This window comes from Hetaerina americana, unplaced genomic scaffold (assembly GCF_022747635.1).
Source record: "Hetaerina americana unplaced genomic scaffold, ioHetAmer1.1.p SCAF_53, whole genome shotgun sequence".
In the NCBI taxonomy this organism is placed as follows: domain Eukaryota; kingdom Metazoa; phylum Arthropoda; class Insecta; order Odonata; family Calopterygidae; genus Hetaerina; species Hetaerina americana.
In genome coordinates this window covers 985,352-998,447 of record NW_027287128.1, presented here as the reverse complement: position 1 = coordinate 998,447, position 13,096 = coordinate 985,352, and the positions used below count along the sequence as shown (strand labels likewise).

Sequence of the window (13,096 nt, the reverse complement as noted above, 5' to 3'; positions counted from 1 at the left end):
TCATTGACAGCCCGACTGCGCGATATCTCCGGTCGTCTGCTCTAAACATCCCGTCGCGTCCTCCGCCTGTTGCCCCGCCGATGGAACCCTGCCATTGTTTTCCAGGAAAGGTTATTTCCCAGGATTGGGAAGATGAAGAGAAAGGTGGGTGGGTGGTTGGGAATATTTTTGTTCGCCCCGAGCGAAGCGCGACGGGTTTCGCTTCGACCCCGTGGCGGGCGACTTTGAGGTGTCGTGTCCTGAGGGCGCGGCGTTGTTGGGGCAGAAGAGTGAGTGACTGGCGGACCCCATTGCAAGGTTATGAGGTCGAAGGATAAATAAAAATATTTTTACCCTTTGTGTTTGGCGAAATTTTTTCCAATGTTCTGTTGAAAGACTTGGCCATCTGCTGTAGTTTCTCTGAAGAATACCACTCAGTTTCTTGAGACGGTATATGAGAAATTCATTGTTCTCAAAGACGATGTATTCAGAATATGCCTTCTCCACGTCGGTGCCAGACACAAGTAAACGATCGGGAGCAGTATTTTGTGATAATAAATCGCAGAAAATGAAATCTAAGCATTTCATATTTAAATATTAGATTGCAGAGGAAATTGATCTTTTCTGATATAGGCAAAGTATTTTGTTTTCTTTGCGATACATGGAACCAAAATAAATTTATTTGCACTCGTATATGATTGCCAGCTAAATTCAATATTTTTGAGTTAGAAGTATTCCTCTTCGGTCAGGCTGGCTCTTTAGTTCATATCGTTTGCTTCCATTTATATTTAAGGGAAAAGTCTAAACATTAAAACAATTTTAACATGTCAATAAGATGGCAGTGTGGCCGATTTGTGTGGTGTCAACTAAACATACTTGCGCTTTGACTCTCTTCAATAAGATGGCCATTGATGGAATTAAGACATTAGTAGATATTGGGGTTTTACTACATGCAATAGAAGGGGTATATTTTAAAGCCATACAAATTTAAGACGATGAATACATTTGTCAGGAAATCTCACGTGAAATTTATGCGAATGGCAAAATTTCTCCAAATCTACTTACTCGTACAACCGGACTCTTTTCGGCAGAATTGTGGTGGTGTTGCATACATTTAAATCTTACTTTCCCGTAACTATAATTATAAAGAATAATTCCCGTGAAATCCCAATTTTGAAGGATATTTACGTTCTTCGGCATATCGCTTGCAAAAACGTCCCTTTATTTGTATTTTTCAAACAGGTAGCATTATGAGCATTTCATATTCTATTATTATTTACCGGAACTGACATCATGGTAGCTAAGTTAAAGTTAGAAAAACTAGAACATAATATAGCATACAGTGAATTGATGAAACTAGGATTTTCGCTTACCATATTTAGGCCTTGGCTCGGATAATGAGAAACCTTTTCTCGCCGTAGTCTGGGAATTTTAGGGCTTCTTCGGGGATTTGGGATGCCGCCCTTCAAAGTATCAGCATAGTAATTCCTCTTATTAGTGTATGAAGAAAAACCTAATATCGTGCCGCTGCTGTCAATTGAATGGGGAGTCAAGTATTCCTTTCAGGAATCCGTGTTGAGGCTGTGGCTGGTTGGAATATGGGGTCACTTCCTACAGGTGTCGTGCAAGACGAGGGTGTGACTCTATTTTAATTCATTAAATACTAAGAAATTAAAAAAAATACCAATATCGACTTACTCCATGTCGTACTGAGTTATTGTTATAACGACAAAAATGCAAAAGAATCTATAAGCGAACACAGGAAATACAGGAGAATAAGCTATAAGCGAACACAGGAAAACATGTCTTAAATTATTTCCATTACTTGTTGAAGAAATTAAGAGTTGTATTCTTTAATTTTGTCCAAGTAACTTATATTTCTATAAAAATGCAACGCATGTAATAAAAGGAAGTACTGCGTATCAGGTACAATTACATAAAAAAGAGCAAATGGAGATGGATTAATCAGAGAAACAAGGCATGGCTTAGGATTGCCATTTGATCGATCATGCGAAGAATGAAATGCGTGTCTGCTCCTTTTGTCAAACATCCTCCTCCCATCTCCGTTCCGATTCTTCTCCTGGGAATCCAAAGGAATGCGTTCTCGAACAAGTTTGGTGGCCCGGTTATGACACCTCACCGGCCCGGATCCAGCTTGTGAGCCATTTAAAGACGCCGTGGTTCACAGAACCATTCGACATCGAGGTTTGTGTCCCGTATCGTCGGAGGGTGAAAATGGAAAAAAAATCGAAGACGTCGTGGGCGGTGTTACAGGGACAAGTCCGCACATCGCGGGTCGCACGTGAGAGCCCTCTCGAAATGCATTTGAAGTCTTGCCTTGAGCAATGAGATTAATACCGATATATAGTAGGGATTCTTCCCCACCACCAACACAACGCACTCGTACCTTCGCCCCCGTCCGCACTTCTCTAGTCCCCCGGTTCTTTCCAAACCCCTCCAGTTCCGCCCCCGACCCTTCTCCCTACCATCCCCACCTCACTCTTTCCGCCGACACTCAGCCCATCGGCTTCGGAAACCGACCCATATCCAGCACGGAGAGGAATCGGTGTCAGGCGGCCTGCGGGCGCCACGGAGGCCGGTTGTTGTGGTGGTGGGGGAGCGGGTCGGAGGCAGGTGGAGGCGGAGTGGACTCCACTAGGGTGGGATGAGTCTATAATGTTGGGGGCGGGGACAAAGCGATGGACACTGGTGTTTATTCAAACCATAAAAGGGTCACGTGGAATCGTCCTGCATTAATTAAACGAATTCGTGCGTCGTTTTTTGAAGAAATCCCATATATCCCGCCCCGCGGAAACCTGTTTCGATTCTTTTTAAGAATAAGACCTTCTTGGGCGTATTTATTTTTTGGGCGACGAAGCAATCTCTCTTATGGTCTCTTATTTTATCCACTGTTTCCCTGATGAAGAGGTATGAAACTAAATGAGATGATAATTGTCTCGCAGGATAATAAATCAAATCCCGTTCATGACGAACAATAAAATTTAAGTGACGGTAATATTTTACATAAAAGAATCATTAAGATTAGGATTCTTTCATAGCCTTTTAGAAATTTACATTTTCTTCTCATTATAAGGTTTTTATGGCAAATAGTTTTGATTTTTATGTAAATGTTTGGCCATACATCCAAACATCGATAACGTAGTTTTCTTTAATTCTCAGTGGAAAGGGCAAGGGACAAGATGAACGGTATTGCCTAATTATGAACATTAAAATAATGGGAGGAAATTTTGGGCATATTTTGTGTTACTTTCCATTAAAATATAGTGACATATTTCACGTAAGATTTGCTTTGAAAATTTGAGAGGTTACCAATGCCCATAATGTCTTCGTGATGTATGGTATGTAGCGACGAAGATTGAATCAAATATTGTGGTTCATTTAAAAAATTGTGAATTAAACGAAAACTAATGTATTCTGATGGTGGCCTTTGGCGGATATTTCCTGGTGATCCGGTGAATTTCCCATGTTCAAAAAAGTGAAGGAGAAGAGGAAAGAGTATAATTTATTTGCTGTTATAGGACGGCGAAAATCCAAAAACTTGCTAGAATATCGATAAACTTGCCTCTGATTGTTAATGTTCGTCCTAAGAAAACTCTTTAAAGTTAGATATCGCAGTAGTTTGTGGTTCCAAATCCTTACGACCTTCTATCCACTAATCATTGCAATAATTAAAAGTAATATCTCACCACCCCATAACGGCTACGGCAAACAGACACAGTTCTGCTGCCCATGGTTACTCTGCATGTATTTTGTCTCTTCCAATCAGCATAATAAAATATTAGCTCCTAAGCTTAAAATATAATACTCTTAAGCTCTTGCCTGTTGCTCTTTTGATGGAAGTGATAAACTAATTGCAGATCATAGTAGCAAATGGACGATAATATTCGTTTTTCCCCGTTATTTTTTTTTTAAATTATAAAATATATTTAGAGAAAGAATGCCTAGTAATCTATTTAGTAGAGCTTTAGGCTACTGACCTGAGAGTCCTGAGTTAAAATCCGACTGGTGAAGTTTAGCATAATCATAACTTTCAGGGAAACAGAACCAGCAAAAGGCACCCGCTGTTCTCACTCGCCTTAAGGATTATTGTAATGCTATTTGCTAAATCTTAGGATAATACCTTTTATATTAATCATACCTAAGTTATAGCAATCAATTCTGTCATTTCATTTTGCTTTACTGAAATCTCTTGAACTGAATGTAAAATGTCACATGTCATAGATCCAGATAAGAGAAAGAAGCATATTTCTCGAAGTTGTTTCTCCACAAAACCACTAATCTATGTCGTAAAAGTATATAAAACCATCATTAGGAATAGTTGCAATTATATTTAAACCTTTCAAGTTTAGAAATAGTGTTATATATTGTTGTTCTGTGGCTTTCTTCCTAAGAACCAAATTAAAATATAAAACTTGTTCAATTAGGTATTTCGTCGAGGTATAAGTGATCCAAGCACCACCAAGCAAGTATTTCAATTCGATGAATGGTTGACAGCATCCTCCTCTCTTTCCCTCTAATGCTAATTCCCTTACCATCTCATAGTTCTTCCTTCTTATATCCCTCCTCTTGTGGCCTACATATTTGTACCTTGGTTTTCCTTGTGGGACCCTCCCTCTATTACGTTCGTAACATATCCATTATGTCTCAAGGTGTGCCAGATCCATCTGTCACTATTTTCCTCATTGTGTTCCATATTGTTTTTTTCTCATTTCAACCTATGAATTTTTCCCCCTTTCTCATTTTATCTACGCATTCGATCTTTAGCACTACAAGCTTCACGATAAGGATAACAGTTTTCTGTTAGCCTTTTTGTACTTTACCACATTATATGCATTTTACAAATGAATTTTACAGGGTATTTAGCATGCCGTTCCGGTAGCTTCTGCTGATGAACTTTTAAAAGGCAGTATGAACCACTACTGTTTCAGCCTAAATCAATACATCTACATAATACTTCTCAAGCCACCACAAGGGCGTTTGGCAGAGTAGTTAGGACACCAACAATTCCATCAAAAATATTTATGTATACATTCATTTAAAGATATGTTAGTTACAAATACAAAATTTTCTAGCGCATATGCATACAGTCAATAAGCAATAATAGTTGCATGCAACAATTTCTGAGTGTAAAAGTAATTCAGGATGATGACGTTCAACGTCAAAACCTGGGTCGTGTTTTTTTAAAATAAAGTGTGTGGAATTACAAAGTGAATTATTTCAATTCATTTCAATATATATTTTAACTACCTTTCTAAGAACAGCCAGGATGGCCTCTACATATGCGTATTAGCAATAAATAACAACGTGATCAATTCAAACACCCAAAGTCTAAGTGTAGGAAAACCGTCCTGGATGGGAATCGAATCTGTGCCCTTTACTTCAGCAAGCGAGGACGATACCCCACCGAGGTCACCGAAATAATGTACATTGGGCAAGTGTCCGACAGGAGAATTTTTAGTTTCTAAAAAGTTAGTAAAGCGGTCATTTTATATTCCAAGCGGAAACGCAAACTCTCCCGCTGGTTAGAATAAAAGTGTCATAATAATGAGTTCCTGGATGTGGAGCTTTGACTCATCAGTAGGTGAAGCACTCACTATTGGGAATAGCCCTTAAGAAGGTTTGAATGTAGTGTGGTTCACCTTTATAACATAGAAGCCAGGCTATAAATCATGGATTCCAAAACGTGTTAGAATACCTATTATAATGATTCCTGTCGCCGTCGGGTATTAGTTATGCTGCTGCCAGTGTGTTTACCTTTAATGGCCGTGGAAATTTGTTCAATTGAGTCGTATCCTTCTCGACGCAAGTTTGAGGTAAGATAATATAAAACTGCAGTCGAGGCCGTCACCGGTCAGACTCGACGCCGAAAACGGAAACTAATAATCTAGAAGTCCAAATCGAAACCCTCCATCGATAATATATGAGGTGGAAGGTTAAAGTTGGCATTTCTGGGAGATATTGGTTGAAATAAGGGTGGTCAATAATAGTGATAATAAAGCAAACGATCTCCGGGTCGCATTAAACTTATCCAAGACACCCATGGATGCCATTATAGACCTCCGCTTTTTGTAGAACGCTTGTGGAAGAACCTCCCACCTCGAAGTTGGATTGGAAGAGGATGAGGAAGAGAAGGCGTAGGTTAGTCACTGTGTCAGTGGTCCAGGAATTTCGAGAGGAAGGCGGAGATTAAAAAAAAAATGAAATAAATTCAATAGAAATGGTTAAGATGCTGTTTGGTATCTCGTGCGCGGTGGGAGAAGGCGATTCCGGCTGAAGATGGCGCCACATAGTCGAGCGCCCCCTTGGCACCATCTCGTTGAGCGTCGCGCGCCGGACCCCCCAGCCACTGGACCCCCCGATGGGTGGAGAATATGTGGATGAAACCAAAGCTTTTTGTATCTTTCCATCTGCGCAAACAAAGAGCTCTCTTTACCACTAAGTCACGGCCGTCACCCCCCCCCCCTCGTTTTCTGACCCCGGACTCTCGTGCAATGCTAAAAGGGGGATTACTTTTCTTCTGTTGACTTATTGACCAAGGGAAATCGTTAATGTGTGAATATAATCATGCATTTACCTTAAGGTGGAGATTTAAATGTGTCTCCTCTACTCGCTCTCTTTCGTTTGATGGCGAATGAAAAGTGGCAAAATAGCCCGGACCAGAGAAAATAACGAAGGCGCTTTGTGCTAATAAATTCTTACCGCTGGTGCATTTAACAGCGAGAAGTGACGGTTGTCCTGCAAAACTTTTTTGGGACAGAACTAAGATCATGGGTGCCTCTCGCGGATTGAGCGAAGGGTATACAAAGTATACATATATGTAGGTAAGGATTATTGGTGGTTAGGTATTAGCCGGACTTAACACCTGCCTGCTGCAGTTATTTTCCATGCTGTTCCTTAAAAAAATCCATCTTGCTACATTTAATTTTGGGGTGTGCAATTTCAAGATTTCAGCTGTTCATTTTCGAGACTATAAAGCATTGTGACGAAATATTTTCACATAATATTAATTCAGCGTTGAACTTCTTGAACTTGGGATTCAGTAAAAAGAGAGACGTTTCAGGCGTGATATGGTGGAATATCATGATTAATTAAAAATAGCAATTTTCCACAAAAATTTTTGTGGAAAATTGCTATTTTTAATTAATTGGGATTCAGTGTCATAGCGGCGTATGCCCTATAATGAAGGTAGGTTAGGGTGGAGATTAAAATATTTGTTCTTCCTATATGTTAATTAATTTATTTGTTTGAGCTTTCGCTATCCACGTGGTGAAAAGTCATTCAATACATTATTAAGGCATTTATGCTAGTATTTTTTTCGGTGTATACTGTCGTTAATGAGTTCTTGTACGTTATTTTATTGATTTCCATAGGTGTTTACGATCAGCAGTAACTCTAGGAGCATTTGTATTTCATGCGAACTGTGTGTGTAGCATTTTTAATGTTAAATAACATATAAATTTGACAAATGAGCAGCTGCAAAGACGTACCATAAAAATTTATGCAACGTTATTTCCATTCCCCGAAATGGATTGCAGAAAATAATCACAAAAAGATAATATGTCTTCCTACCATGACTTTTGGTCGCTTACAAAGGAATTTTTCTTTTTTTTTCATTTTAATGGAAAACGTATCACCAGACCTCAATTGTAAGACAGCCCCAATACATGAAGTGGGTGACTTATATTTATTTTCTAAGAATTGATTTTGCCGCTGATCAATGGATGTGTTAGGAAGTGCTACGATGTCAACGTTGAAGGTATTCATTTGCAGCTTCGGAATTTACAGTTATGACGGACGCTGTGTTAAAATAGTATCCACTCTTAAAGTCCAATATCCATGCCCATCTGTTCAATAATATGATGGTTGCTCAGTTATGCGCTCATACAGAATATGAATTATTAAACTACTAATGTGATGCGAGATTTTCAACACTACGTTACGTGTTGTTATAAACAATTAAAGTGGTTTTCATGAGCTTGGTCAAAAATGAATGATATCCAGATGAGTTGTTTTTTTAATGAGGATTAAAATATATTATATTCATTATTAAAGCATTTAAATAGGCTCCAATATTTATATTTTTTCCACGGAACGAAGAAAGGAATGCGACAAAAGGGGGCAATCATGTCGTAAGAGAATTTTGATTGGGCATTGAAGAAACGGAGGCTGAAGTAAATCAATCTTAAGATGAAGGGACTAATAAATGATCAGCACTTACGTTTATTTCACCATTACCCAGTATAATAATTGACAAAGTGACAGATTCCATCAGTGAGGAATGTAAAGATAAGGCTCAAGAACCTATTTAAGATAAAGTACATGTGAGATTTATTAATTAGATGAAAGTTAATTTTGAACTGATTTTATTAGTTAAGGTGATAGGGAAAACGAATCATTTGAATAAATTACCAGACTTCATTCGATATCAATTATTCATTCTGTAATGTTACTATCACAAATGGATAAAAGAATAAAAGAATCAAAGGTTATCTATTCACAACTTCTGTGTTAAGTTAAGAAGGAAGAGAAATTAACAGCCATAGTTTCATCCCCCTCAAAAATGTAATAAAGATGAAAATATAGAAGAAGTATGAATCTATATTGAATTTCTGAAAAAAAACAATGCCTCGGACCTTGAGTATTACCTCTAACAGTAACTGTAAAATAAAATCTCTGTAAGGCCAAAAATTGTGTGTGTCAAGTTCTAATATACCTTTGTCTGTTATGTGAAGTGAAATTACCTTTCGACAATATTATGTGAAAAATGGAAACAATGTAAGCTAAAATTATAATAAATAAAGTCTATATTTGCATATTCATAATTTTTGTTACAGCAAAGACATGGCTGCATAACTGCCTTTTTCAAAAATCTATTGATAAAGCTGTTTTTCGAAGGTACTTTTTTTATTCTTTCCATTTTATATTGAAATTTTAAAGCAATTTATTGATTTTTCTGATTGGTAAATTATAAAATCTGTGAAAATTCCCCACGAACATGGTTTGGCCATTCCAATTTTTTCCTCATAAGAGTGAACGAAATTCTAATCAAAGAACAATTTAAAATGGCGCATTTCTTTCCTCTGAACCATTAACCATTTCCCATTTCTTTATCTTCCTTAGGTCTGCATCCTTTCGCTCTCCGCTGGGAACCTGAAACAGCTATCCCCTCCAGGAACGGCATAAAACAGCAGCGGTGCTGAGGAATCATTGCCGAAGGCAGTCCGCAGAGGTGCCAGAGAGCAAACTTCCATCATAAGCAGCACCCCCCCCTCATTCGATCCCCCTCCCCGCGCAACATATACCTTCCTCCGAAACCTCTACCTCCAACTCCCCCCCTCTAATCCCCACAACGATTTCCTCCACTCTCCCCGGGTCCACACCTTCCTTCCCCACCATAGCATCACCCCAACCCGTCCACTTCCCCTCATCCCCGCCACTCACAACACACGCACGCACTCTCTCCTGGGACCATCCTCCCTCTCCGGAATGCCGTTGGTCGAGGGGAGCCGCTGACATTCCCTCCACTGCAGCCGGGCGAGGTCATGCAATCCACAGCCGCTCCCTGGTCCGCGCTCCCCCGGGCGGCAAAGGCACCGTTTTTTGGACCAGCGACTGAGGGAGAGCGGGCGAGAATACCGTAAGAGGAGAGGGGGAGAGAAAAGGAGAGATACGGAAGGGAAGGCGATACGTTCGCGTCGGAGCGAGAGAGAGAGAGAGAGAGAACGAGAGAGAGGGGAGGATACTAGAAAGGGAAGAGATAGCGAGAGGAATATCTCGGGTTTGAAAAAAAAAGGATTCACCTGTTCGGGGTGCCCGGCGTCGAGCCACCATCATCATGGCGACTATTCAGAGGAGTCCTCCCCTGGAGATTCGCCACGAGCCCCAGCAGAGTCATGACTCGGGAGCGTATATAGACTGGAACTCGGATTCCGGGAGCCCGACCCGGAAGAGCTCAGGATCGGAGGTGGAAGTAAGTCTCCCTGTCAAGCGGGTGGAAGAGTTCGTGACAGTGGTGTCCGTGGAGGGCGATGCCTCCTCCTCCGGCCCCCCCGCCATCGACCAGAGTGCCGAGGCGACAGAGGAGGCGAAATTCTCGGCGACCGTCGTGAGCGAGGTGACGAATCCTCATTCAGATGTGCCCTTTGTGACAGTGCTGTCCGTCGGGGGTGACCTCGACGTTACGAGTCGCGGAGATTCGAGGACGGTGGAAACATCCGTCACGAAATCCGGGGACGCACTTTCCCTGGAGGTCTCCGGCAAAGACACGCTCCCCGATTTTGCACTGGGGAAGTCGATTGACGGTCAGGCCATCATCCTCGCCGATAGTGAGGAAGTACTCGTTTACAGACTGCCGGGAGAAAGACTCGGGTTCGGCCTGAAGTTCGAAGGGGGCACTAAGACAGCGGAGCGAGTGCGCCGCTTGTTCATCCAGTCTTGTGCCGTCGACAGCCCGGCTTCTCGCGCCCGTTGCTCGTGGGGAGGGCTCGGAGAGGGAGACGAGGTGGTCGAGATAGACACCGTTCCAGTCAGTTTGATGACCAGATTGGACTGCGTGAGGAGACTGAAGGAATCTAGGGTGGTCATCGCACTGAGGGTCAGGCCGTCACCCGGAAAGGTCATACCAATCAAAGTAGAGGGTGAATCACCATCCGAGCCACCTCCCGTCCCTCCGAGGAAGGGTCAGAGGAGGGGTTCCGCCCCGAAGACCGAGGACGCTCCTCCACCGCCGGTAGGCTTTGGCGACGACCGGATATCTCCGGCACAGAGGAGGAGGGCCTCGGAGGGAGATGTAGCGGCGATGGCCTTATCCATCAGGCAGAGGATGCCCCCTTCGCCGATAGGGCGGAACCGTCTCTCCCCGGAACACCCCGCACCACCGGAGGCTGAAACTTACATCGACCTGCTCGCGCAGGAGGAATATGCAGCGAGGAACGCCGAGTCCGAATCGGATGACACTGGCAGCAGCATATCAACTGTCGTTGATAGACTGTCGCTCAACAGCGTCTCGGCCATTTCCTCGGCGTCCTCCGAAAACAGGTCTCCGGAGCACGGTCCGTATGGTTCGGCCATCGATTTGGCCAGGGTCCTGGATCCATTCGAGAGGCTGGAGAGGGAATTTTCTTCCGATTCCGAGTTCTCCCAAGCCAAGCAATCGATCACGACAACGATCCAGATGAGAGAGACGATGACCGCAATAATCCACACCAACGAGGGGACGGAGGTCAAGACGGAGCCCGAAGGGATGCTCACGGCAATTGTGCAGACCACGACAGCCCTGGAGGACGCACTGGCACTACAACCGCCGCCGAGTTTCCAGGACATTCCTCTCGAGGAGGTGGATCTGAGCCATGAACCAGCGGGAAGAGACGTATCAAAGCCCGCCGTCCTGTCGACAGAGTTCGACCCATCTCCGAACGCTCTGGTGGACGATTCCGAGGACTCACCTTCGCTTCCTCCGAAACCGGCGCCCCGGAAAGAAGGACATCGCTTCAAGTCCGGGAAGAAACGTCCTCCTCCCCCTCCACCACCTCCGCCGAGAGCAGATCGTCCTCTGTGGCAAGGGGACGGGTTAGAGGATCTGGAGGATGTGACAGATGACGCAACCCAGCCAGAGAAAAGGGTAGAATCAAAAGTCGAAGAAGTGGACGTCGTCAAAACGCCGCCTTCTGTAAAGACTGTCGAGGATGATAGTAAGGTGGATCTCCTGTTCGATTGCGGGGCCGCGATCGATCTTAGCCCGGAAAGAATCGAGGAGGAGATAGAGAAGGTAGCTGAGATGTGGAAGACGGAGGGAAGGAAGATCATGTTGGACGAGGACGAAGATGAAATTGTCGAGCAAGTCGCTATGAGCCTCGAAGCTCATAGCGTGGACGAAGGGGAAGAAGAGGTGTTTAAGAAATTGGTTGTCGAGGAATTATTGGATGAGATGGTGGAGCTCGTTACACTGCAGTGTGGGAAGGTCGGCCCGGCGGAAGGCCTGATGGAAATAGAGAATTCACCCATATTGGTTGGGGAAACGAACGCGGGTGAAGAGGAAGTCGAGGATGAGGAAGTAGAGGATGAGGAAGAAGAGGAGGATGACGAAGATGACCTGATGATTGACAGCAGATTGGGGGAAGAATTGTGGAAGAGTGGTCCCGTGGATGTCCTCTTCCCACCTTTCCACTGGTCCGTGACTCAACTTGCTACCATTGGGGAAGATGAGGAAGAAGTATCGGATCCCGAGGAAAGGTACGTACTTTCTTGCTTAATTATTACACACATGATTATTCCTAATTACTCATCTTTGCACGACCATTTATCCAAACGACGTGTAAGTTTTCTTATGGCGAATATGCATTTTTTTAACATGGAGCTCTCTCTGCGGGGTCATAACATTCGCGTAGCCGTAAGGATTAAACATATTCAGGAGCGTACCTGTATACGAGAGCGTAGCAAAATATTTGGCAATAGTGGAATCTATTTCAGTTATTAAGTAATTTCTCATAATACTTTTGACGCATTACTACACGCATCTTAATAAAATTGAAAGAACTTTCGTGGCATTCAAATGTTTTACAGGCACTCTTGTTGGGCTAAAGATTGAAGGGATACTTGATACGCGATGAACCGCCACAACAAAGTTTTCTGTCAAAATTTGATTTCACTATAAAATTTTTAACCTTTAGTGTCTGAAGTTGGAATATATGAGGACGTGAAATTTTAATACCAATCTTTATTTACACACATTACGTTCCTTAACAAGAGACACCACTCTTCAACGTTTTTCTCGTGGACGTATGAGTTTGGATTTTAGTTTTTGTTTCACGAAGCAGTAGCAGCTGGGAAACCTTGATGCCTTATTTCATAACCGAGAATGACAGTAGACAATGGTGGGATATTGAAATGCTCGTAAAATTGAATATAAATAAAATGTTCTCACCTATTTTAACTAATTAATTTCCTATTTTATACCATGGTTCGGTGTATAAAAGAAATATTAGAAGATATTTAAGTCTAGTAGCTACAGATAATAGTCGTACAGCGTTATCTTAGTTGCCCGTAATGTATGAGCAAAGAATTCTGAATATTTCTTTGCATCTTTGAAATATCCTTC

The 13,096-nt window shown here is 42.5% G+C and overlaps 1 protein-coding gene across 1 annotated transcript in view; it reads left to right on the top strand.

Annotated features, from left to right (window-relative positions):
- The window catches only part of LOC139694714 (uncharacterized), a gene marked incomplete at its 3' end in the record, with an annotated part of 186,031 nt that overhangs the window by 112,661 nt on the left and 60,274 nt on the right, over positions 1-13,096 (top strand). Inside the window, exon 2 of the mRNA XM_071593213.1 lies at positions 9,121-12,231. Coding sequence (XP_071449314.1) covers positions 9,836-12,231 — 2,396 coding nt within the window. The remainder of the gene's footprint in view (positions 1-9,120; positions 12,232-13,096) is intronic.